A 25590-nucleotide genomic window follows, 5' to 3' on the forward strand; every position below is an offset into this window, starting at 1 on the left:
ATGCAAAGGTGCAGCTCTCACTCCCCGCTCCAATTCCTCTTCCTCCGGCAGGTTGACAGGCTCATCATCTGCGTCTTCCTCGAGAAGGACGACGAGATCTACAAGGAGATGCTGCCCCGCTTCTTCCCCGTGGGTGAGTTGGCGGCAGCAGCAGGAGGCCTCTTCAGGAAAGGAGGATGCTTCCGATAAGGTGCTGGTGGGCCTTCCACAAAAGCTCCAGCTCTTCAAGGGAGGGCGAGAGGGAAAAGCCCTTCGTGGGGGATTCTCACCTCTCCTCCGTTTGTTTCCAGCTTGACCACACTCCTCACGCTCTCCAATGGGGGTAAGAGCTTTCCAGCACCGATTGCAGTGCGGAAACAGGCACAGGGGAGTCTGCATGCGCCGCTTCCCCGGCAGCCAACACGGACTAACCTCTTCCTCGTTTGCTGGATTCCCATTTCACTTAGGGAATCCTGCGATGCGAGAGACCTGTGGCTGGTTCTCCTGGTGTTTCAGTTTACAAGCAGCTATAAAAGGTTCCCCAGCAGAGCAGTGACTTGGAGGAGGGGCAGGGCCTTTCTCTAAATCTCTCCGCCTCCACCTCATTCTCTCTCACACAAGTTACTATTAGCCTGACTTGGGGGAGGTGGGGGTCACTGTTCATGTCTACCCAAACAAGCCAAATACCAACTGTGGCCACTTTAGATTTACTGGGGGCGACACCCATCCCGTCACTGCTCCTTAAGAAAAATAAAAACAGACACCCCTTCCCATCAGCTTTTAGGCAGAAATAGAAGTAGTGGATCAGTCAACGACAGGTCTCCTGTGACACATGTGCCCTTTAGCCCTTACATGCATGCGCGCGCGCACACACACACACACACACAGGCACTGCTGCTGGCCTCCAGGGTTAAGAAGTGGACACAGCCAGGACTTATGGGGTCCTTTTCGATCCTGGGAAGGAAGCACAGAGCAGCTCTGCAAAAGCTCCCCACAACAGCCTCAGAATCAGGGTTTGAGTCCATGAGGTTGATAGAGAGGAAGGAGCCAGCAAGCCAGGATCCCCTCCCTCACAGAAAGCATGAAGGATTTAGAGCCCTGGAAGATTGAGAAGGGTTTAAAATGCTTTTGGCTTGGGGAGGGGGCATTTTGGGACATACTTGGTTACTGCATTTGTGGGGGTGGGGAAGAGAAGAACACCTTAGGGAGTAATGTGGCACACAGTGGTCACAACAGCTGCAGAAATTGCAAGTTCGGGGGAAAACAAGACTAGAAATTGCTGCACGCAGCAAAGAGCACAAACTGAAGCGGCAGCAATGCTAGGAATCCAGGAGGTAGCTGGTGGGGCTGAGGGCCAACCTAACACCTGCAGCACTAACAAAAGCTTGTTGAGTTGGGGGTTTCGTGCTTGTCTAACTGATCACTCAGTCTCCCCCCCCCCCCGCTTTATTGTTGAGGAATGGAAACATTTGCTCCTGCATCCTTCTTTTTCCTTCCTCCCCGCTCCCAAAGCTGCAAGACTTACTCCGCCAGCCAGCATGTACATCCCTTGCTTCGAGCCCTGCCCTCTGCATACCCATTGGGCAACTCAGGTCATGCTGATGAAATATGCTGGGCAGAGGGGAGGCAGCCCCCAGCCAGCAAGCCTGACCTTTGCCTCTTTCTCTTCTCGCCAGATGCCTCGGGGGTCCTGCCCTCCCGCCTCTGAGCTCGCTTTGCATTGACTATCCTACCCCTGCGAAGCACCCCGCTGCAGAATACACCGTGGCTCGGAGGAGGCGCAGTGGTGGTGGGAGAGAACGCCCAGACAAGCGCAACATCCAGGAACTGCTGTTGGAATAAATTCATGTGAAACACACTCCAGTTGCACGCCTTGTGAGATTGGAAAGGGGGGGGGCGTCAGAAGAGTGAAGACTCGGCCTTGCAGAGAAGCACAAGCATAACAAAAGGTACCAGCTCACCTGCTCCTCCCCGCCTGAACCTCCAGGGCAGGAGGCAAGCTGGAGCGGCATGTTGCTTGTCTGGAAGGAGCTGGCACTCGCTCCTCACAAGGCTCTCCCCATAGTCAGCAGCAACAACAGGAGGCAGAAAAGAGTTTTGTGGGAGTAGGAGACGATGGGCTTGGGGAGGTGGGTGATAGTCATGGCATGACTAAGTCTAGTCACTTTTTAAAAAGCCCTGCTCTGTATCTCCTTTTTTAAAAAACAAAAGCAAAACCCAAACTTTTCTTTAAGAACAAGGATGAGGAAGCCTATGAGGCCCCTTTCAGCTCCTCTGGGGACTACAGCTCCCATCATCCTTGGCCAGTAACCATGTTGGCTGGGGCGGATGAGAGGTGGAGTCCCCAGACCCGCACTTAACAGAAAACTGCTTATAATGCCTTTGGCCTTCTGCTCCCAGGAAGCAGGTGGAGGACACCATATTCTGCGCGCGCGCGCGCGCTCTCTCTCTCTCTCTCTCTCTCTCACACACACACACACACACACACACACACACTGCCACTGCCCAATTTCAAGATGAACTTTTGTGCTCCAGCCTTTGAATGCACGTCAGAACAAGACACACGGAGAGAGTTGGGAGCTTTCTAGGACCCAGACCCACCTCCAGATCCTGCTGGCAACCAGTCAAACAAGGGCACCAGGGGAATGATGCAAGAGTAACTGCGAGTGTGTCTGTCTGGGCAGCATCTCCACAGCAGGGAAAAGGCAAATCACATGTGTACACCGCACCTCCACCCCCCGCAAACTGCCTCTGAGCAGGGTTGGATTAATTAATTCCTCCATTATCTATTCAGGAGAATCCAAACAGCAATTCCTCTCTCTCACACATGGAGCTCCATAGAGACAGCAGTTGGAAGAGACATGGGTAGATTATGGATCAGCCTAAGAGTGAGTGTGAGTGTGTGTGTGCGAGAGAGAGAGAGAGAGAGAGAGAGAGAGAGAGAGAGGAGAGAGAGAGAGAGAGAGAGAGAGAACTACAGGGAGCATCTGCCAGCAGGATTAGAGGCACCTGCTGCAAGTTGGCAAAGCAGAGAACATGGAGGGTCTGGGCAAAAGCAGTGCCATGCTCCATGCTGTCTGGTCGGAAGCTAGAAACACTCTTTTTTTAAGAAGGCTACACTTCCTCACGTGAGGGGGGAAATGCATCCAACCCAATACATCGCCACATACCCCCCTCAGATTTAAATTGGTACAATTCAGGAAGTCCTTTACCACAAGTAAGGGATTTTCTGAATGTGTAGGATACACACAAGCACAATGGCTCATACAAATGTGTGTGCCCATCACACCAAGAGGCACACAAACAGACTCTTCACAAAGCAAGGAGACTCTTCCAGTGAAGCAACACAACACTGGCGACAAAGACAGGGACCCCCTTTCCCGGTCCTGCAATTAGAGGCTTCCTGTTTGAAGAGACAGTTGCTAACCAAGCACTGAGTCAGCTGCTGAGGTGCCTCCCCCCAAGTCCCATAGCAACAGTGGCACAGCCACCATTCTGGGTCATGTGCCTAGCCAGGTTCCAATTCCACGTCTCCCATGAAAAACCTTCTCTTGGCTCAGCTCTACCAACGAACCTCACTCTCCACTTTAAAAAAATAACACAGTGGATGATTGCATTCCGAGGGAAGCCAAATTCTCAGCTGATAGAAAAACTGGTGATTTACTAAAGTTCTTAAAAAAAACAAAAACCCTGCAGATTCATTATACATTCCAAGAAAAAAAGTGGCAAGGAGTCTGGTGACAGGTTGTGGGGCAGGAAAATATGCAAGATTACAGTTAAGATAGGTGGAAGACAGGTCACTGTGAATACACTAAACTACTGGTCCCTGAACATCTGGAATCTCTACCCATCCCTCCTCTGCTTTCCAGGACTTTACCAGATGCTGTATACCTATTTCTTTTTTTAAAAAAAAATATTTGCAGCCTTCAGGAGTAGAATCTCTCCACTTAAGTGATTCAACAGAATCTGCACTGGCACACACTGAACCCTCATGATGATCCTTTAGAAAAACCATCACTTGCTCACTCGCTTTTTTGGGGTGGGGGTTTGTACCAAAGCAAATCAATCATTGCTCACTCTATGAGGACAGAAAAGAGGAGGAAGAGAAAGGTTGCACCCAGTGCTTTTTTTCTGGGTGACGCAGAGGTACACATACCCCTAAACATTTTGTAAATCTTTGTATTTTTGTCCATTTACTGTATTTATTTTCCCCGATTTGAACTATAAAATGGTGATTTTCTTGAGTCAAAATGAGAGTACCCCTAAACATTTTTTTTAGAAAAAAAGCACTGGTTCCACCCCATAAAAGCCCTAGAGAGAAGCTACAGGCAAGGTAGATTGTTTCACCGGCATCCCCTTTAATAAAACACAGAAGAGTGTGAGTGTAACAACAAAAAAGAGGAAAAATATAATAATAACAAACCAAGTGAGCGAGATGGCAGCAAGAGCAATCACCATTTACAACCACAGACGATGCTGCCCGGCGGATGGGCAGGGAAACACGGGCGAGAAAGACAATGCGAGGCAGAGAGGAAGAAGGGGGGGGCTTGGTGCACCGGCCAGACTGCCTCCCCCCGCCTCTCCTCTATTTATACAGGATGTCGTAGTGTCCCGGTCTGTACAGTAGATACACTTTGGGCTCCGAGCCCTCAGGGAAGATGTGGGGGTTGGTGGTGCCGCCCTCACCCCGGTCCATGTATTCCACCTGAATGGAGACGTTGAGAGCCTGGGCCAGCGCAATGATGTGGATGTGGTCGCTTTCCTTGCACATGGGCTCCACCTCCTGGAAAAGAGAGGAAAGGCACACAGAGCTGTTTACGCCCCTTGACAGTACCCACTTGAAAAAGATTAAGGCACCTTGCAAGGCTCTGAAATCCCCACCTGAGCTGCCCTGCCCAGACCAGCCCCTCTCAGATTCCATGCACCCAAGCTATTCTGTGATCATGAGTCCTAGAAACCTAACTTTAATAATGAAGAAAAGCAACCTGGAGATTTCAAAGTTGCCAAGCAAGACACTAGATGCTAAGCTCTGTACTCGATGCAGTGATCTCACCCAGGTGGACTGTCCACGCTGCATCTTGCAGGCCAAGGGCCAGATAGAGAACCGCACTGAACGCATGCAGATACCAGAATCCTCACCTCAGCAAAGGCTGGATACACACGACACTAAACACCCCAACTGCTCCTGTGTTTGAATACCCAGAAGTCCATGGGTTAGCCGCCGCCACCCCTTGCTTAAAATAAGCTATCTTTGCTTGGGGGGGCGGTTCATTCCTGCCACACTTGTGGTACAGTAGAACATTCTCTGATTATTTAACCTGAGGGAGTTGGCAGGCCTTCAGGGAGCAAAGGGGCTAATGCTCTTCCCCCTGAGATACATATTATGTTAGGGTCCACCCTATTATTGGGGCAGCAGTTTTGTCCTGGGACCCCTCAGGGTGAAGGGCAAGTAATAAACTGAATGACTGGTGAAAACAACAGAATGAGGGAAAGAGCCTGCTTACAAGACTTGTGCAGTCTGCCACTACTGAGCCCTCTCAACGGCCAGTTTTAAGCAGACTCTACCTAGATGTTCCTCCCCTTTTCAATGTGTGCTAGAACTAGGATTCCCAGAAAAGGAAAGCAGAAATGTTTGAAAGCTTCATAGGGAAACTACAGCTATGCAGACTCGCAGACCCTGCCAAGAAAGATCTGTATGGCCAAAGCAGAATGGTCACTTCAAGAGGAAAGGAAGGGCCAGTGGAGTGAATGGAAAGTGTATGTGTATGTGTGTGTGTAAAAATTTTTGTCTCATCCGGCTCAGAGATGTCCTTCCCCTGCCTCCACGCTCCTGACCTGCTGGCAAAACTCTTTTATGCTGCGTCCTCCCTCGATGAAGTGCTCAAAGAACTTGTTCTCGCGTTGCAGGTACCCAGAAGTGAGCAGCCGCAGGTACACAACAAGGTAATCCGAGGTGCTCTGGTCGTTGAAAGAGGCCAGCAGGTCTGAAACCGTGGTTTGCTTCTCCACTTGTTCTATCAGATCCATAAACTACAGGGATTAAAGAGAGAGAGAGATAAGGTCAAAGAAAAGCACCCACAGCTGGCTGTGTAAGCCAGTGATGAGGAAACAGTGGGGAAGGGCTTTAACTTGGTGGCACATCATCAGACTCATTTATTAATATTTCAAAACTCTGAGCGGTGCGCCATATAAAACAAACAACGTATCATTAAAACAAAACACAAACCTAAAACCACAAAGAGAGCAATACAAAAACACACAATAGCAAGCAAAACAAGTTCAGAGGCCTCAAACATATGAAATCTTATAGGTCTGGGAAAGTCTGGGCAGAAAGAAACATCTTCACTAGATGTACAGAAGGTCCCAGGTTCAAGCTCTAGCAGCACCAGGAAGGACCGGGAAAGGCTCCTGGTCTGAATACCTGGAGAGTTGCTGTCAGTCAGTGTAGACAACACAGAGCTAGAAGAACCAAGGGCTTCCTATGTTCCTTCAGATGCCCATCTTCCCTTCAACAACATCTGGAGGGCCTGACGGTCTCCCCACCCCTGGTATCTTGGGAGGTACGGCTGGCACCAGGGTCTCCCTGGCAAAGTACTGCTTGCTGCCCCAACAGGGGAGGGGCCCCTGTGGTGACGCTGGAGCCGCGATTTACAGCAGCCACTTGTGAGCCATCCATCCTTTTGATTTTCCCAGAATGCCCCACTGTAGCGGCATAAAACAGCAGACACCTGGGAGCCACCTGCTGCCAAAGACAAAGAGGATCCGGGAGGCTGGACAGGCACTTGGGAGGCCCGCGTGTGTTTTAAGCACCAATACTACTTGCACTTGGAAAGATGCAGAAGGGGGCAACTGAAGTGCACAATGGAGTGCAGCACCATGCTAACAAAGAAAGGTTGAGGTTTGTGACTAGTGAAACACAGACAGTGAAGTCCATTTATTCCCAAATTCTTCCAATCTCAAACTTATCGCTCAAGTTTCCTGTCCCCACCCCTCCCCTTCATGGCCTTAGCACAGGCGTCGGGGATATTTTCCAGCCCAAGAGCTGCAATCCTTTCTAAACAATCTTCCATGGAACGCCTGCCAGTAGTGGGCGGGGCCAGAGGCAAAAGTGGACAGAGCAACAAATGTGAATACAGGTAACTGGCAAGTTATGCTTTCAGTGTTATGCACTCAGCAATCAATCAACCAATCAATCAATTAAAAAAATGGAGCAAAAAGTGGATGGGTGTTTGGGGGGGGAAGGAACTTTGTTAATTGCACCTGCCATTGCATCCAGTGTGTTTTTACTATATTTGATTTTGGCTTTATGCACTCCCTGTAACATAACCCCTCTGTAAGCTGAGAGTCACCTGCATTGCTTTTGTACAGTAGGCTGGTTTTACACACAAACCCCCTCTCTACCCAGGAGACTAAGGGCCATTATCTGAGTTCAAGGACATATTCCAGACAGGCAAAAAAAATTATAGAGGGCAAAAACTTCCAAGGAGGGTGTGAAGTGTGGCCTGAGGAGAGTCCCAAGGGCCAGGCAGAGAGGACCAGAAGGCTGCATTTGGCCTGAGGTTTCCCACCCTGGCTTACCGTGTTGTGGAAGTCCTCAATGGTGAATTCCGTGAAGCCCTGCGAAACCAACACTTCCTTGCTTTTGGCAGCCACCTCTTTGAAGCTGTGTACAGTAAAAAAAACAAGTACAGAATAAGTAATTCTAGTAAAGCAAGAATCTTTGCACTGCAAATGCCAATAACCCAATGGTTTGAGAACTGCCAAGTATACTTTCATTGACAGCGCTGACCACCCCCCTGCATCCCAAGAGACTCCCTTATCCAAGATGTAGCCAGTAGGTTATTTTGATCTGCAGAGAAGCTTCTCCTTCCAGTTCCAGAGAGATCAGAAGCCCCCTCCGCAGTAACTCAGAGCAGGGCTTTCCGTGTGGCTGCCCCTGTTCCGCGGAACGGTATCCCTGTTGAGATGCACTCTCTGGAAACAACGGAAGACATCTTTGCTCCAACAGCTGGATGAATGTCTCTCTGTTGTGGGTGTCTACTTGGTAATGTTTTTCTATTTATCTGATCTTATTTCCTGCGTTGCTTTTAAGGTTTAGCTGTTTTTACTGAGATGTGTGGAAGGCAATAAATAAGTAGGAGCATCTCAGAGACACACCTCACTCTCCCCCCTCCCCGCATGTCCTACCGTTGGAGCTCCTTGCCATCCTCCAAGAGTGCCTCAAGATGGGAGAAGCCAAATGCCCGATAGAAACAGTTGCCATCTGGCCTCGTCTTCCGGATGAATGCATACTTCTGCAGCAGATCCTGTGCAGGGAGAATGGAGGAGGTGGGTTAGCATCCGACTGGCTTGGTGGCCTAGAGACAGAAACAGAATAAATGCCCTGTCTTCTAAAAGCAGACCTCAGGGTACTTTCCCCTCTTGAACCCCAATGATGCAGAAGCTGCCTTGTACCAAGTCACACCACTGGTACATCTAGCTCAGCATTGTCTACACTGACTGGCAGCAGCTCCCCAGGGCTTCAGGCAGGGAATCTCCCCCAGCCCTACCTGGAGAGGCCACTGGGGATTGAACCTGGAGCTGCCTGCATGCAAAGCAGTGCTCTGTCCCTGAGCGACGGCTGTTCCCCTTTCCTCATGGAGGAAGGGCTCCACCCCATTCCTCCATTTCAGCTGCCCTCCACAGCCCATGCGCTGGAATGGTTGTGGTCCTTGTTACCTTGATCTTCTGCTGGTAGACGTGGTCATCATCAGCGTATTCCTTGTACAGGACAGACAACTCCATCCTTTCTGAGACGAGAGGATTCTGGACGGCTATCTGCAGAGAAGCAGGTTGGTACGTGAGAGGTGCAGAACAGGAAGGAGAGCACAGAAACACATATTTTCATATGGGGGAGGTGGGCAGCTTAAAAAGGACCAGCCTTTTATTTAAAGCACCAGCTTGGTTGCCACGGGCGATCAGGAGTGGTATGCAAGCGAGTGAGTGGGCTGGCAGAGGAGGATGGAGTGAACTGGCTCTCCTCTGTACTCCAAGTAGAAACCAAGCCCAGAAGAGGGGAGCCCCGCTCTCAGCATTCAGCATAGAAATGGAGGATTGTTTAGAAGTTCCAACAGTAAGCAAAATTTCCCTCTTGAGCTGCAGGGGCTACATGGGGCTTCATAACCAGATGTTCTGAATTACGGTCCCGGGGGTATAAAGGCTTGCTTTTATTGCAAGTAGACACAGTTCTGTTGTTGCAGCAACCCAATTCTGTCCATGCCAATGTAGGGGTAATGCTCCATATTGCGAAGGCAAACCTCGCAGAAAGATATGCCACAGCATTTCTGGGAGCGTTACGCTTGCTTTCTCTGACCTTTTGCCTTCTTGGCTGGAAGATAGGGTTTTTCCCTTGACCTTTTGTCCTTTCGCAAACTGCTTGCTTAGACCTATCGCTTGGCTGGAGCATGACGAGTAAAGCAGACGTTATCAAGTATCAGGGGAGCTTTTGGGGAGAGCACCTGTTGACACGTGTATTGCTAAGGCTGGAAATGTGCTTTGCTGGAAATATGTTAAAGTTCAGAGTGGTTTCACTACTGCTTTCCAACTGTTGATTTTTGCCAATAAAAGAGGCTCTGCAAAGCTAGCCGATAGCTTGCTTCAACACAGTTCACTCGCATCATCAACCCTTATTTCTACAGCCTCTTTGCAAAATACATTAATCAGGAAGCTGGAAACTTCCATTTAAAGCAGGGGTGTGGAGCCTTGGCCCAGGACCTCCCTATCTGGCCCTCAGGACTGTGAAGGGGCCACACCTCCCTCACCCAAGCCATCCTCCAATGCAGCATCCTTGAACTGTGAGAATGGTTCTTGCTTGCTTTGATGTTCACAAGCTAAGAGAGACCATTGCCTTCTCCATGACTAGAAGGTCTTTCTACTCAAGAGTCACATCCATTGCTCCGTTCACCTCTGCCTTTGGCATTGCCCACCTCTTTGCCTCCAGCCCTGCTCACCACTGGCCTCCCCCACCCCCCACCAATTTAAAAACAAGAACTTCCCCTTAGGACAGGCGTGGGGAATTTTTGGACCTGAGCTACAACTCTCATCAGGCCCACAAGCGTAGCTTAGGAACAGGGGTGGTGGGGGTTATAGCTCAGCAGTATCTAGAGGGCCAAAGGGTCTCCAAACCTGCCTTAGCTATTTGAAAATTGGGCCTGCATAGCATGGTGCTGATGATGCCCAGGTTGCAGGTTCGATCCCCTGTAAAGGACAGCTGCATGGTCCAGCATTGCAGGGGGTTGGACTAGATGAATTCCAACTTTACAATTCAATGAAAATCAACTAGCTTGCCCTGACTGGAATGTGTGAAGCAGCCATCCCAGGCGCAACACCACAGAAAAGAATGCAATGGATCGTAAGAGCCTGGCTGCAGGATCAAGCCATCAGGGTTAGCAGCCATTATAGCCTTATCCTCCATGAATCTGTCTAGTCCTCTTTTAAAGTAATCCAAATTGGTGGCCATTGCTGCTTCTTATGGGGAGTGAATCCCAGAGTTTCACTCTGCTTAACGCAGAGCTTTAAGGGAGCCAGCACCGCAGAGCCAGCTCCAGTTATCAAGCACAGAGAAATCAAGGAGGAATGTAGGTGCATTTGTGAACCAGCCGTTAGTTTCACGCATGTTGCGATTACTTGGGAATCACAGGGTTAGTCTCATCAGGCTGCTACCGAGCTTTCCGGAGATATTCTAGGATGTGACAACGGAAGGAGTACAATGTTAAGTCCAGCACATCTGTACACAGTTGGAATCTGTAAGACGGGATGGGCTGTGAATCTGAATGAACGGGTACAATTTTTTGTGGTTGCTTGCTGCTCATGCAGCCGAACACAAAGCAGGCAGGACCACACAGGCCAACCTCTTATGTTCACAAGGGCTCACCTCCTGCTGAATTCGATCCTGCTGTGCCATTATGGCTTCATCATAGGCCAAGCAATTCACTCCTGCGGGAGGGGAAAAAAGAGAGAAAAGGTAATAATGAAGTTGAGAAAGGTCCCTTTGCACCAGTGCAGTCTTGACAGCATTAACAATGATCTTCTGGCACACACACACACACACACAAAGATAAAATTTGCTTTTTCACAGTATGGCTCAAGACAAAAACGATGCCTAAGTTCCTAGTCCTCAGGGCTTGAAAATACAATAATGACAACAAAGTCAAAGGATCAGAAGCAAGACAGCAATTAGAGAGAGAGAGCTAAGCCTATTACAATTTTCAGCTGCAATTGATTTTGACATCTCTAGAGCAGACAAGGGTCAATTAATTAATTCTTATCATTCAGCACATCTCTTCTTGTACAATACAGGGTACTTTATGGTCCTGATCGCAACATCTCATCACACTTTAAAACCTCTGCAGGGCAGTGTTTCAGAACTGCAGGAAGCACACAGCTTTAAACCGCCAAATCTAAAGCTTAGCCTCATCAAATACAAAACGGAAAAAAAGAAGACACCCTCGCAAACGAAGCTATGCCGGTTTATGTTCAAGGACATGCAATGCCATCGCACCTTCACCGCAGCTCTTGTGCCCGCAACCACGCTTCCGACACAGAGCCCCCAGGGCTGAGCAAGTGGCCCATCCCCGCCTTATTAGCATGACAAGCTGCATTGGGTACCATGTTTTTGCAACAACAGACGCTGACGCTGCCTCCCTTTTACAGCCAGGCTCCAGCGGGGTATCCATTTGAAAAGGCAGAGAGAGAGAGGCCCAGTTGCTGCAGAAACCCAAGCAGCTGCACACCACTACAAAAAAAAAAGGAAAATAGTAACACCGCAGCCTGCTGTGCGGAAGTTTTTATCTGCTTTGTAAGACAGGCAGTGCAGGTTCTCAGCTGCTTCCTCCAGCAGCATCAATTGCTCACAGCAGCTGCCAACGCTGCAGAAAAATCAGGAAACCTGATCTGGGCCAGTTCCATATCATACATCATCCAGAGAGGTGTCCCAGCTCCCAGCCTGCTAGGATGCTACCGCAGTGAGGCTGGGACTCACAACTGCAACTCTTTCTCATGCAGTTGGTTTTGCAGGCTTCACCTCCCTGCCTACCCCCACACCCTGAACCTCTTCCCTCCCAGACCACAGAAAGGTAGTGGAATTGGAGTCAATTTACTCCAGACTTCCTTCCAAAACTGGATCAGCCAACACTCAGGCCAGATTTTCTTGGCAAAAGATGAGTTAACGAATCCTCAAAGGGCAGGAGCTACGTGCAGGACTTGTTTAGGAAAGGGGGGGGGACACCCAATGTATATTACCATGCAATCTGGGTCAAATGGTTGACACACAACTCCGAAGGGGCAAGTGTGATTCAAGAGAGCAGCAAGGAAGAGAGAAGCTATTTTCAGGGTCTGGAAATAGTATCCCATTATTACCGTATTTTTCGCACCATAGGGCGCACCGGACCATAGGGCGCACCCAGTTTTTTGGGGGGGAAATAAAGGGGAAAAAATTATTTCCCCCCCAGGCGCGGGGCTGGGGCGGGGGAAGCTCGAGCTTCCCCCGACCCCAGCCCCCAAACAGGCAGCTCTCTGCAAGCCGTGGGAGCGCTCCCACTGCTTGCTGAGAGGTCCGCGAAGCCCAGGCTTCGGCATGCTGGCAACTCTCCGCAAGCAGCGGGAGCGCTCCCGCTGCTTGCGGAGAGGTCCGCGAAGCTTGGGCGCGCTGATCTCAGCGCGCCCAGGCTTCGGCATGCTGGCAACTCTCCGCAAGCAGCGGGAGCGCTCCCGCTGCTTGCGGAGAGGTCCGCGAAGCCTGGACACGCTGAGCTCAGCGCGCGCAGGCTTCAGCATGCAGGCAACTCTCCGCAAGCAGCAGGAGCGCTCCCGCTGCTTGCGGAGAGGTCCGCGAAGCCTGGACACGCTGAGCTCAGCGCGCGCAGGCTTCAGCATGCAGGCAAGTCTCCGCAAGCAGCGGGAGCGCTCCCGCTGCTTGCGGAGAGGTCCGCGAAGCCTGGACGCGCTGAGCTCAGCGCGCGCAGGCTTCAGCATGCAGGCAACTCTCCGCAAGCAGCGGGAGCGCTCCCGCTGCTTGCGGAGAGGTCCGCGAAGCCTGGACGCGCTGAGCTCAGCGCGTGCAGGCCTGAGCATGCAGGCAACTCTCCGCAAGCAGCGGGAGCACAGCGCTGGGCTCCCGCTGCTTGCAGAGAGGTGTGCGAAGCCTGGAGAGCGTGAGGGGTCGGTGCGCACCGACCCCTCTCACTCTCCAGGCTTCAGCGAAAGCCTGCATTCGCACCATAGGACGCACACACATTTCCCCTTCATTTTTGGAGGGGAAAAAGTGCGTCCTATGGTGCGAAAAATACGGTAAGTAGGAGCTTGCGAGCCCCAACAGGAATAAATTTGGCGATCAGGGGCTCTTCCGGTTGCCAACAGAGGCAGGCAGCTATAGCAAGCAAAATTCATGCTCTGATTTACAATCAGCAAGGTACAAGATGAAGGGTAAAAGAACACAACAGCCCACACCACGGGCATGTCCACCCTTTCCCTGCCTAGAGTTGCCAACTCTATTGGCCCTTCTCAGGTGCCTTTGACGCAGAGACCGAGCTTTTCTTGGGAAAGAAAAGTGGAGAAAGCTCAAGATGCTTAATTTTCTTTGTGTGAGTCCACTTAAAAGCCCATGTCCAGGGCTACTTAACATGTTGGCAACCTGGCCCTGAACCAACTGCGACTTCAGGCACTTCTTACACAACATATATGAAGATGCACTCAATCAAGATTCCATTTTAAAGGGGGACATGCTGTCAGAAAGGCGGAACTGTCAGAAGAAACTGTCAAAGCAGATGAGCGATAATAAAGCAAAGTTCATTCCAGGGCGAGAGTGTCTCATTCTGGGAGGGATTATCACATCAACCAAAATGGGGTTCCCAGGCACCTGGAGGGGGTGGAGTCTGAATGCAGACACCTTCTGGAGAACCTGTGGCCCTGCTCTTGTTGTTGGACTCCAGCTCTCCAGCGGTCAAGAACAGGGGAAGTTTCAACCCGACATTTGGGAAACTGTAGCTCAGTGATTGAGCACAGAAGGTCTGGGGCTCAATCCTTAGCATCTCCAGGTAGGGCTGGAAACATCTCCAGAACAACACCCGGTAGAACCACTGCCAGTCAGTGTAAACTATACGGAGCTGGATGAACCAATGGCAGCTTCCTATGTTCACATCAGGTTCCCCACCAGAGCAATAGATTCTCTCAAACACAGACAAGGGTCCGTGGTTGGGTTTTTTTGAGAATGTGGATTCTCTCACCATGGCAGAGGAGGCCTGGATTCCAAAGGGAAGCTGACTTGGCACTGATTGTTCATTAGGCAGAGATCCTATCCCTCTGCATCCCTTACCGGTTCCCCAACATGACAATGCACAAATATTATTTTTTTCATACTGCACAGGAATTCAACGTATGCAAACTGGGCAGCACTGCCTAAGAGACAATAGATGTGCAGGTTAAGAGTGCTTTGGTGCAGAGGGATTGTACACACCAAGTAAAAGTATACAGAAATCTCAAAGTGTTGCCAATGAGGCAGTTTCTCAACAGGGAAAGGGATATTTCCAACCCAGTGTGAAGAGGAGTAATTGTTTCTTTAAAATAGCAAAGGAGAAGTTTGCGGAGAGGAAGGATGATTAGAAGAGGAACAAAGTATGTATACGGACAGAAGGGGATCAGCTTTGTTTGGGGCTCTTACCTGGAGCTGTCCCCTGGATCATTTTGGGAGAAAGGCAGGAGGAGAGTTTAAAGCAGGACTGGCTAAGCCACCAGATGTTGTCAGAACTCCAGCTCCCTTCATCCCTGACCATCAACCATGTTGACAGGGGGAGAAGAAGTCTAACACCATCCGGAAAGCCACATGTCAACTCACCCCTGTCTTACCTCAGAAGAGGGGCAGTTGTGGGTTTAATCCCTAAAGTTTGGACATGCAAGATCCATGGAGCAGTGTGTGAAGTGGGAGATCAAATGAATGAATGTTTGGGGTGGGTAGTTTCATGATGTGTGTGCATGGAGGAGGAAGGCAGCAAGCACAAGTGAGGCAGGAAAGTGGGGAGGTACATCTTATGAAGAGGCTATTCAGTGGAATATTTGTTACCTTTTGTTTTACCCTAGCTCAGGCATGCCCAAAGTTTGTTTGGGGGGCCTAATCCGGCTCAACCACTTCTGTCAGGGAACTGCCATCTGAGACTAAGGAGGTGAAAGGGCTCATGGAGGGTGAGAGAGACCATTCAGCGGAGGAGGGGACCAGCAGGGGGAGAAGTGGAGTTCCAAGGGAAAGTGAGTCGGAGGGAGGGCTCAGAGACACTTCAAGCGGGAGCAGCGGGGAGATTTCAGGACCTCCTGTAGGGACACCCACTCCTCGGCGGAAACTGTCACGCCGAGAGTCCAGAAGACGCGTTTCCGTTAAGGAGCTTTTATGCTGGAAGAAGTTCCGTAAACGCCCACTGTCCGATTCAACGAGCGATTGATGGAGTCATGTTTAAGGAGCTCCATCACAGACAGAGGTTTGGGGACTTAGCCAAACTCTGAGGGATTAGGATTTTACGCACAAGCAGCTCATCATCCCATCACAGCAATCGGACAGTCTCTGAAAGCAGCTTGTGCAGAGAGGCATCATGAGTAACCCAGCCGGAGCCGGAGGAGCAGCAGGAGCTGGAGAGGGTCCAAGCCTGGAAGAAAGGTACAGAGTGTTGGAACTCCAGCTAGCAATGCAAACGGCGAGGCTAGAAGAAAGGAGGGCGCAGGATGCAGAAAAGGCAAAAGGCGCTACACTAGCAAGAAAGATGCCAGGAATGGTGCAGAAGTTTGGGGGGGACCCCAGGAACTACCAAGCCTTTAGGACAGAGATGCAGTATGCTCTTGAACTGCAGTTTAATGACTTTCCCGACGAGGCATCGAGAGTGGCGTTTGTGATTGGCCATCTCGAAGGAGGGGCGAGAGATTGGGTCAGACCCCTGATGGCAGGGAATAGTGACATGCTGAAGGACGCGAGGAAGTTTTTTCGCGCCATGGATTTGATGTTTTCCAGCGAGATTGAACAGGGGCTGGTGCGCAGACAATTGATGGCGTGCAAACAGGGGAGCCGATCGGTTCGTGAGTACTGGACTGAGTTTACAATGTTGATACATAGATTGGGGTGGGACCTTTCGGCGGAACCCATTCAAATGCTCTTTGAAGAGGGGCTTTCTTCGGCGGTGAAAGATGAACTTTCCCGGGCGCCCAGGGCGGAGTCTATGGACCAGCTGACCAAATCAGCGCTGACCATTGGAGCACGCCAGGAGGCAAGAGCCTTGGAGAAGCGGGAGGGGAAAGGAGAGCGTTGGAGGGATTTCCGCATTCCAGAGATTCCAGAACCAAGTTTCCCGCCAGGAGAGCCGATGGAAGTTGGAACAGCGCGCACGCGCGCAGTTTCAAATCCCAGTGAAGGGAGGAAGAAGGAGGGAAAGAGCGCCAAGAAATGTTATCTCTGCCAGCAGCCAGGTCACTTTGCCAGAGTCTGCCCGCAAAGAAAGGAATGGCAAGGGATGGCTGGAGCTGTTGGGGGGAAGGAGGAGGAAGTCCAGGAGCCAGTAAAAGCCAACGCCTGTCTGCCTCTGTCAGGGCACTGCAGACAGGCCAAGGAGCAGTAAAAGTGCCCACTCCGGAACCTCCAAGACCAGCCCTAGTAATAGAGGTGTTGCTAGAGCTGGCAAACGGATACCCACTAAAGACTAAGGCGCTGCTGGACTCAGGCAGCTCCTGTAATTTTATGAGCAAGGAGTTTGCAGCTGAACACCAGATACAGACACTCCCTTTAAGCAACCCCCTGCAGGTCACCACGATCGATGGGAGGGAGCTGCTGGGAGGAGAAGTCAGCCTACAAACCGTCCCAATGGTTATGAGGGTGGCCAGGCACACTGAGAGGATAGCGTTCAATGTAGCCACCCTGGGAGGGGCTCCAGTCATTTTGGGAATGAGCTGGCTAGCGTTGCATGACCCGCTAGTGGGCTGGCATCAGAGAGTGGTCTCCTTTGGGTCAGCACATTGTCTGGAACACTGCAGAGAGGGAAAGGTGCCAGAAGGGGCAAAAGCCTCTCTAGCAGGGACAGAAGTGGCGGACAAAGGGAAGGTGCCCAAACAATACGCTGACCTGAGCAAGGTCTTCAGTGAAAGGGAAGCAGATAAATTACCACCGCACAGAGACTTTGACTGCCAAATTAATCTGGTCCCTGGGGCCCAGCTCCCCGTGGGCAAGCTGTACGCCATGTCAGACAGGGAAATGCAGGAGTTAAGGGAGTTTATTGATAAAAACCTGAAGAGGGGCTTCATCAGAGAGTCCAGAGCGGTGGGGGGGAGCCCAGTGTTTTTTGTGGACAAAAAAAACACGGATAAACCGAGATTGGTCGTGGACTACCGGGCCCTAAATGCCGTGTCAGAACCAGTGACTTTCCCCATGCCCAGGATTGATGACATTTTGACCAGGGTGAGGAAGGGAAAGATATTCACGAAACTGGACCTGAGAGGAGCATACAACCTGATACGAATAAAGAAGGGGGATGAATGGAAAACCACCATGTTCACCCCTTTGGGGGCGTTTGAATATCTCGTTATGCCATTCGGATTACAATCAGGCTCCGCCTGTTTTCAATCGCTCATGAACCACGTACTGGGACCTTTGCTCTACAAGAATTGCGTGGCCTTCCTCGATGACGTGCTGATATATTCAGAGAATGAGGAGCAGCATGTAAAGGATGTCAGGGAAGTGCTGAGCCAGCTGCAAGCAAACCAGTTGTGGGTGAAATTGGAGAAGTGTCAGTTCCACACCAAGGAGGTGGAATTCCTGGGGTACCGCTTATCAGACAAGGGATTAGCCATGGATCCAGGGAAGGTCCAGGCGGTGCTGGAATGGAAGACACCGAAAACGAAAAAAGATGTGCAAAGGTTCTTAGGGTTTGGGAACTTTTACCGTAAATTCATCAAGAACTTTGCCCACTTAACGGCTCCCATCACGGACTGTCTAAGCAGCAAGAAGAAATTCGTTTGGACGGCGGAGGCGGAGCATGCTTTTGAGGAATTGAAAAGGGCATTCGCTTCGGAAGAACAGCTCCTGCATGTGGATTTACAAAAACCCATGAGAGTGGAAACTGATGCCTCAGACCGGGCGGTGGGGGCGGTGCTGCTTCAGCCAGGGAGCAATAAGTCGGAATGGAGACCGTGTGCCTTCTTTTCGCGTAAGCTGAACAAATCCGAGAGGAACTACACGGTATATGACCGAGAACTACTCGCCATTCACGAAGCGTTCCGGAGATGGAGACACTTACTAATTGGCGCACAACATAAGGTGCAAGTGTGTACGGACCACAAGAATTTGGAGTATTGGAGAACGGCACGGGTGCTCAACCAACGACAAGTGAGATGGGCCCAGGAGTTCTCCAAATTCCATTTTGAAATTTGCTATGTGCCAGGTCCAGAAAACATCAGAGCGGACGCTCTCTCTCGCAAACCTGAATATTTGGAGGGGGAGGGAGCGCCGGAAGAGAGACATATTATCCCAGAGGACCACTGGGTGTGTGGTGCGGCCTGGGTGGGGCAAAGAGAACTGGTAGAGGGAACGGTAAATGATGAGTACGCCCAGGACAAGCTCAGAGGTCTAAGGAGAGAGGGAGAAGACCCCGGGGGTTTTGAAGAAAGAAACGGGGCATTGTATTACAGAGGGGCGCTATATATACCCGAAGGGGAATTGAGGGGGAGAGTACTCAAACAGCTGCACGACAATCCCACAGCGGGGCATTTTGGGCAACACAAGACCATGTGGTTGGTGACCAGGGAGTTTTGGTGGCCCAAGGTGAGGGAGGATGTACGGGAGTATGTGAGAAGGTGTGACCAATGCCAGAGAGCCAAAGGAGAAAGGCGGGCACCAGCGGGGTTATTAGAACCGTTACCCACACCAGAACGACCGTGGGAGGCGGTGTCGATAGATTTTATGACTGATCTGCCCAAATCCCAGGGGAAAACCGCCATACTAGTCGTAGTAGACCTGTTAACTAAGATGGGTCACTTTGTAGCTTGCTCACATGCAGTCACGGCGGAAGAAACAGCGAAATTGTTTGTAGAACATATTTTCAGACTGCATGGCGCCCCCTTGAGGGTGGTTTCCGACAGAGGGAAACAGTTCACGTCCAGATTCTGGAGGAAACTTATGAGCTTATTGCACGTAGAGGTCAACTTTTCGACTGCCAGGCACCCTGAGACCAATGGGCAGGCGGAGAGAGCAAACGGTATTCTCCAACAATACCTGAGGTGTTATGTCAATGACAGAGAGAACGATTGGGTCGAAAAGTTGGCGCTAGCGGAATTTGCTTACAATAATGCTGAGAATGTGTCCACCGGGATGAGCCCCTTTTTGGCTAATTATGGGTGCCACCCCAGGGCGTTTCCAGGGGAAGGAGGGGAAAGATGGAGTGTTCCGGCCGCGGAACTTTTTGTAGAAGAAATGGAAGCGATCCATCGTCAACTCCAACTCAACTTAGAAAGGGCCAAGGAAGAATATAAGAGGCAGGCAGACAAGAGCAGAAGGGAAGGTGAAACAATTAGGGTGGGGAGTCGGGTCTGGCTATCAACCCAAGGGTTGCCGTTCAAGGGGGGTTGCAAGAAATTGAGACCCAAAAGATTGGGACCATTTGAGGTCATCCAACAGGTCAACCCAGTGGCGTTCAGACTCCGGTTACCGAACCACATGAAACTGCACCCAGTATTCCACAGGTCATTACTGTCACCATACAGGGGGGAAGGTGAAGGGGTATCCACACGGGGGCCAGCCATAGAAGAAAGGGAAAGCCGCAACCATGTGGCGGAAATCATCGACTCCAGGTGGAAGGGTAATCAGGTGGAGTATTTGGTCGCGTGGGAAGGGGAACCGGAGTCGGAAAACACCTGGGTGAAGGCAGAGGAGGTCCGTGACGAGATCTTGATCGAAACGTTCCACCAAAGGTTCCCCAGGAAACCTCAGCCAGTAGCGAGGTTTCGGAGGGAGTACTTTGGCACCACCGACGATGAGGAGGAACTGGAGGGATTCAGGGAATCGGAGTTGGAAGGAGGAACAGACTCCGATGAGGAGGAGTACTTGGAAACCGGAGACAGCAAAAGGTGGAGGGAAGTGTTCGAAACTTCGGAAGATGAGGGAGGTTCCTTCAGGGGTTTTGCTCCCTCGCCTCCCGCAGAGGAGGGGAGGGAAGGGGGTGAAGGGGGCCCTGGAGGGGAGGTGGATGTCAGGGAACTGCCATCTGAGACTAAGGAGGTGAAAGGGCTCATGGAGGGTGAGAGAGACCATTCAGCGGAGGAGGGGACCAGCAGGGGGAGAAGTGGAGTTCCAAGGGAAAGTGAGTCGGAGGGAGGGCTCAGAGACACTTCAAGCGGGAGCAGCGGGGAGATTTCAGGACCTCCTGTAGGGACACCCACTCCTCGGCGGAAACTGTCACGCCGAGAGTCCAGAAGACGCGTTTCCGTTAAGGAGCTTTTATGCTGGAAGAAGTTCCGTAAACGCCCACTGTCCGATTCAACGAGCGATTGATGGAGTCATGTTTAAGGAGCTCCATCACAGACAGAGGTTTGGGGACTTAGCCAAACTCTGAGGGATTAGGATTTTACGCACAAGCAGCTCATCATCCCATCACAACTTCAATCCTAAAAAAAGCTCAACCACTTCAATCCTAAAAAAAAAACTTTGGTCGGCTCGACTCTCACACATGTTCACTCCATCAAATCTGGCCCTCTTTGAAAAAAGTTTGGGCACCCCTGCCCTAGCTGGTGCTAAAGGCGGCCGTTCCTCTCCTCTTCTCCTGGAAAGGAGCTAACATGTGTGGTTGGGGGTAGGTGTGAAATTCTACCCCTACATTTCTGCCTGTGTTAGGCTGCTGTTAAAAGATCAGTAGAGATGGGAAGAGAGAAACTGCAATAGTATTGGACCAAAAGTGAATTCTACCATCCATAAAGATCTCTGTTAAAACACATCTCTGCCCATTTTTCTTTGCTACCTCACATGCTAATTACTCCCTTCCTGAACATATATTAGATCTCCCGTCATATCTCCTCTCAAAACTCAGAATTTCTATTAAACCTTTGGTTTAATGCCATAATATTCGTTCCCAATTCTGATCCTGCTTAAGAAAATATAGTATTTTTCGCTCTATAGGACGCACCCGACCATAAGATGCACCTTGTTTTAGAAGGGGAGAACAAGAAAAAAAATTCTCCCCCTCTCTGCTCAGCACCCTTTCAGCAAAGAGGCAGGAGAAACAGAGCCCCTTCCATTTCACCTCCTGCTTGGCTGAAGGAACGCTGCACAGCTTTCCCTCTCTGCTGAAGCCAGGAGAGTCTTGCTCTCTTGGCTTCAGCAAAAGGAACCCGAAGCCTCTGGAGCGCAGCGCGAGTTCCCGCTGCACTCCAAAGGCTTCAGGGATAGCCGCTTGAAGCCTCTGGAGTGCAGCGGGAACTTGTGCTGCGCTCTGGAGGCTTCGGGTTCCTTTCGCTGAAGCCAGGAGAGTCTTGCTCTCCCGGCTTCAGCAAAAGCAACCCGAAGCCTCCGGAGCGCGGAGGGAGCCCTCCCTCTGCGCTTCAGAGGCTTCGCGTTGCTATCACTGAAGCCAAGGAGCCTGCATTCGCTCCATAGGACGCACACACATTTCCCCTTAATTTTTGGAGGGGATAAAGTGCGTCCTATAGAGCGAAAAATACGGTAAGTGCATTGCTCCTATTTCATTCCACACTACATTCCTCTCTCCTTCCCCATTGACAGATTGTAAACATATTGGGAATGTAGACCTATATTTTGTTTACCAAAAGAAAATGTATTGCACCATGCACACATAGGTAACATAAGGCTTTTGGTGTTAGTCTCCATTATTATTATTATTAAGGTCCAGTTGCAGCTTTACTGTTTAGAATGATTTTATTAAAAGAGCAGGAACTTTCAGATATTACTTATTACGTCAACAGCTGGAATTCTCAATCAGCATCTGATGAAATACGCAAGTTGTTATGTTTCTTCAATTTTAAGGGGTAACAGTATTTTTAAAAATGTGTAAATGTTAGAATGAGGGAGAGGAATTGTCCTGTGTGGCGACTTAAAGATGAGCAGGTTTACTATGGCATAAATTTTTGAGGCACTTCACTGGGTGCATCAAGTGGGCTCAAGTTTATGAACACTTCTCCAACAATAAATACATTCATCTTTAAGGCGTCACTAGGATCTTATCAGTAAGTTTGATCCTATTCTTTTTGGGCTCAAAACCAGGATTCTCTCACTACCTGTCTTAAATAGGCAAAACAAGAAACGTTAATTATCACACAGCTCCTACGGTTATGAATGGTCCTCACATACACATCTTTAGCTTTGAACAGAATATTACAGGCATTGCCTCGTGCTTCTTGTTGCCTTTTGATCCCAGTTTACCATTTTTGCCCATTCATTCATCATGTATAGCAAGTGAGGATAGAATTTCATGTGTTTAATAAATTGGCCTTCTGCTGTGGCATATGCCACAATAAATCCAGTTAATCATTGATGTACTATGTTGGTGTTGCTAAAATTGACATGGCTGCTCCTCTATAATCAGTCACTAGCAAACATCAAAGGAAGTCCCTGCTTCTTCAATTAGTTTTAGAACTCAATGCTTGCACATGTTTACTAAGAAAGCAGTCCCAGGTCAGTGTCTTTAGGATTGCGGTCTCAATGTGTACGCTAAGGGGTAGGAGGGCTGTGGCCCTCCATAAGTCCCTGGACAACAACTCGCCTCATTCCCGACTCATCTGCCATGCTGGCTGGGCTTGAGGAGTTGTGAGTGCAACAACACCTGAAGAATCATGGGTTTCTCAGCCCTAATTGAAGCTCCAAGCAATCCTTGGAACATACAAAGGTCCCTTATACTGAGTCGACACTTTGGTCTATCTAGCTCAGTATTGTCTACAATGACAGGCAGGTTTCAGGCAGAAATCTCTCCCGGCCCCACCTGGAGAGACTGGGAGTTGGACCTGGGATTTCTGCAGCAGACGCTCTACCATTGAGTTACAGCCATTCCTTGCAGCATGAACTTACACTTGCTTCCTCAAAATTAACCTCCGCTACCTTCAGCAGGGTGGGTGGGTGTGGGTGGTTGTGACCATTAGGGAAGTGTGCACAGAAGTCCAACCCTTTTATCAATTTTGATTCATTCCAACAGGTACGTTGACAGCACACTAACAGGAATAATTGTTCTAGATTCAGGTAGGTAGCCGTGTTGGTCTGACACAGTCGAAATATATATAAAAAAATATATAGTAATAATTGTTTTTAGGCAAGAGCGGAGATGGGCTTGAGCAGCTCATTCGGTAGAGCACGAGACCCTTAATCTCAGGGTCGTGGGTTCGAGCCCCACTTTGGGCAAAATATTCTTTAATTGCTGGGGGTTGGACTGGATGACCCTCGTGACCCCTTCCGACTTTACAATTCCGTACATTTAAGGATTGAGGAATTCTGCGTGGGGAGAGGATAATAATAAAGCCCTTAAGTGCAAAAATGCTCCCTTTCCCTCCAGGTGTTTTTTTCCCTGGGGGCCAGAGGAGCGTTTCTATGGAAGCCCATGTGGGAGTGAGAAGCCTGGCTTTGGACGATGTGCCTCCCCCGTCCTGCTCAGAGGTGGGGGGAGGGGGGAGAGAGAAGAGGCGGGGCCAGAGAGGACGGAGGGGGCGCCGTTGCCATGGCGACCGGAGGCGGAAGGACGGGGTCCCCTCGGCGGCAGCGCTCGGGCACCGTTGCCCAAGAGACCGCGAGGCCTCCTCGGGAGGAGAGGGCGGCCAAGCACGTTTCTGCTCTGGGCCAGGCAGGGAAGGAGGGAGGGAAGGAGGTGCTGCTGCGGCTGCTGCTGCTGGAATGAGAGAGCTTCTCCCTCAGAGGCGGGAAGCGACGCTGCCACGGAGGGAAAGGAAGCCGCGCCTGCGCACTCCCCGTCCCGCCGCCGGCGACCCCGAGGGAGGCTCCCCCGCCCCGCCCGCCATTACCGTCCGTGTCCCCGCCGAGGGGCTCCGGCTGCTGCTGAGGCTCCTCCGCCGCCATCTTCGCGCTTGCAACCCCGCAGAGAAGCGCTTCCGGGTTGCTTTCGGGGGACACCGGAAGCACTTCTCTCTCTCTCGCCCTCTCTTTCCTAGCAACCGCTACCCGCTCTTCACATCCATGGACACACGCTAATTGGGAAGCACCGCCTTCTCTCAAATCCACCCACCTTATCTTCTTCCCCAGCTAGGAAATCTTTTTTTAAAAAATTTTTTTAAAAATCACGCTGCTGCTGTGACGTCATCACAACAATCCGCAGCACGTGCGCCCGGCTATGACGTCACCCCTGGCCGCGACTCCTCCTCCTTCTCCCTGCATGGATGGGTCGCAAAATGACTTCACAAAGCATCGCTGTTTCTTGCTTTCGTTTTTAAAAACGACAAATCAATATGCACAGCTGTGTCTATCGATTAGTTTAAAAGGTGGAGTAGGAAACAACGGGTTGTAGTCAATGTTTGCCCTGCTCGGAGTAGACTCATTTGGGAATAATGGGCATGGCTACTTTCCAGTGAAAACCGCCTGGAATTGTAGAGAAAACCGCCTGGAACTGTAGAGTTGGAAGGGACCACGAGGGCCATCTAGTCCAATCCTCTGCAATGCAGGAATCTTGCCCAAGCGGGTGGGGGCCTCAAACCTATGACCTGGAGATGAATCTTATGGATAGTGTGGTCCTGATAAGCCAAGGTTGCAGGTTCCATCCCCGTTTGGGTACAGTTGCATATTCCTGCATTTCAGGAGGGCAGACTAGGTGATCCTCAGGTTCCCTTCCAACTCTACGATTCTATTATTCTATGACTGGTTCTACCAACTGAGCTGTCCCAGGTGTGGCCCTACCTTAGGCCTGCTTATTTCAATGAGTCTACTCTGCATATAATTTAGTAAGATAAAACTTGAAACTTTTGTAATAGGGTTGCGGAAACTTTTTCAGCTCAAGGACCATATTCCCTTTGGGACAACTTTATGAGGTCACATGGCAGTGGTGATTAGGGCCAGAGGCAGCAAGTGTAAATTTTAGCATTGTGAAGGCAGGCTACTTTTTACACGCACATTCTATCCTCTATCCAGGGAAGCAAGAGACAGGATCAGAACTCAATGACACATTCCAGCAGGCAAAAATATTCAAGGAGGGTGCAAAGCCGGGCCAGTGATGGGTGTGGCCTAGGGAGAGTTCGGAGGGCCTGCTAGAGAGTCCTGGAGGGCCACATTTGGCCCACAGCTCTGAGGTTCACCACCCCGCTTCATAGGGGCCAGCTGTCTCCCACCACCATATAGCTCTGTCACAAGGAAGCATGCAAAAATATTTCACATTGGAGTTTGGTGAACCCCAAACAACCTACACATTGTTTTCCAAGGTTTTTCTTTCCCCCACTCCCTCAAAATGATTCTTTTACTCTCATCATCACTTATAATGTGATTCTCATTCTGCCAATGCCTGGCCATGTTTTATCAGGGTGAAATAGCTCTTTGTACCTGTTACCTTTTCACACTCCGACTTTCAATGTGTTATATGTTAGTACCAATTTTAGTATACATTTACCCCTGTTTTT

General features: G+C 50.4%; 2 protein-coding genes across 5 annotated transcripts in view; one reads left to right on the top strand and one right to left on the bottom strand.

The window, feature by feature from the left end:
* MACROD1 (mono-ADP ribosylhydrolase 1) overlaps nt 1-1837 on the top strand; it is a 311383-nt gene extending 309546 nt beyond the window's left edge. For 2 of the 3 annotated variants that reach the window (XM_053369540.1, XM_053369542.1), the window contains 2 exons: nt 52-133; nt 1656-1837. In XM_053369540.1, coding sequence (XP_053225515.1) covers nt 52-133; nt 1656-1687 — 114 coding nt within the window. In that variant the 3' untranslated portion in view covers nt 1688-1837. Of the gene's footprint in view, nt 1-51; nt 134-290; nt 323-1655 lie in introns of all 3 variants that reach the window. The other variant, XM_053369541.1, reaches the window with a different exon arrangement.
* Nucleotides 1838-4317: 2480 nt separating this feature from the next.
* Nucleotides 4318-24114, bottom strand: OTUB1 (OTU deubiquitinase, ubiquitin aldehyde binding 1). Of its 2 annotated transcripts, XM_053369544.1 has the most exons (8): nt 23992-24039; nt 21941-21971; nt 10892-10953; nt 8698-8796; nt 8167-8285; nt 7558-7642; nt 5815-6009; nt 4318-4762 (listed from the first exon to the last, which is right to left on the bottom strand). In XM_053369544.1, the coding sequence occupies exons 3-8, from the start codon at nt 10919-10921 to the stop codon at nt 4565-4567; spliced, it is 726 nt and encodes a 241-aa protein (XP_053225519.1). In that variant the 5' UTR covers nt 10922-10953; nt 21941-21971; nt 23992-24039; the 3' UTR covers nt 4318-4564. The 2 variants fall into 2 exon arrangements, with proteins under 2 accessions (XP_053225519.1, XP_053225518.1); XM_053369543.1 differs by lacking the exon at nt 21941-21971 and having other exon boundaries at nt 23992-24114.
* Nucleotides 24115-25590: the final 1476 nt, after the last annotated feature.

Source organism: Podarcis raffonei, chromosome 16, assembly GCF_027172205.1.
Source record: "Podarcis raffonei isolate rPodRaf1 chromosome 16, rPodRaf1.pri, whole genome shotgun sequence".
Classification (NCBI taxonomy): domain Eukaryota; kingdom Metazoa; phylum Chordata; class Lepidosauria; order Squamata; family Lacertidae; genus Podarcis; species Podarcis raffonei.

What these genes read in the sequence shown, in the direction of transcription:
- OTUB1 (XM_053369543.1), bottom strand. Translation starts at nt 24,046, where the DNA reads ATGGCGGCGGAGGAGCCTCAGCAGCAGCCGGAGCCCCTCGGCGGGGAC. An exon ending in CCTCGGCGGGGACACGGACG is followed by an intron (nt 10,954 to 23,991) that starts GTAATGGCGGGC and finishes CCCCTCCCGCAG; the next exon opens with GAGTGAATTGCTTGGCCTAT. An exon ending in AGGATCGAATTCAGCAGGAG is followed by an intron (nt 8,797 to 10,891) that starts GTGAGCCCTTGT and finishes GCTTCTCTGCAG; the next exon opens with ATAGCCGTCCAGAATCCTCT.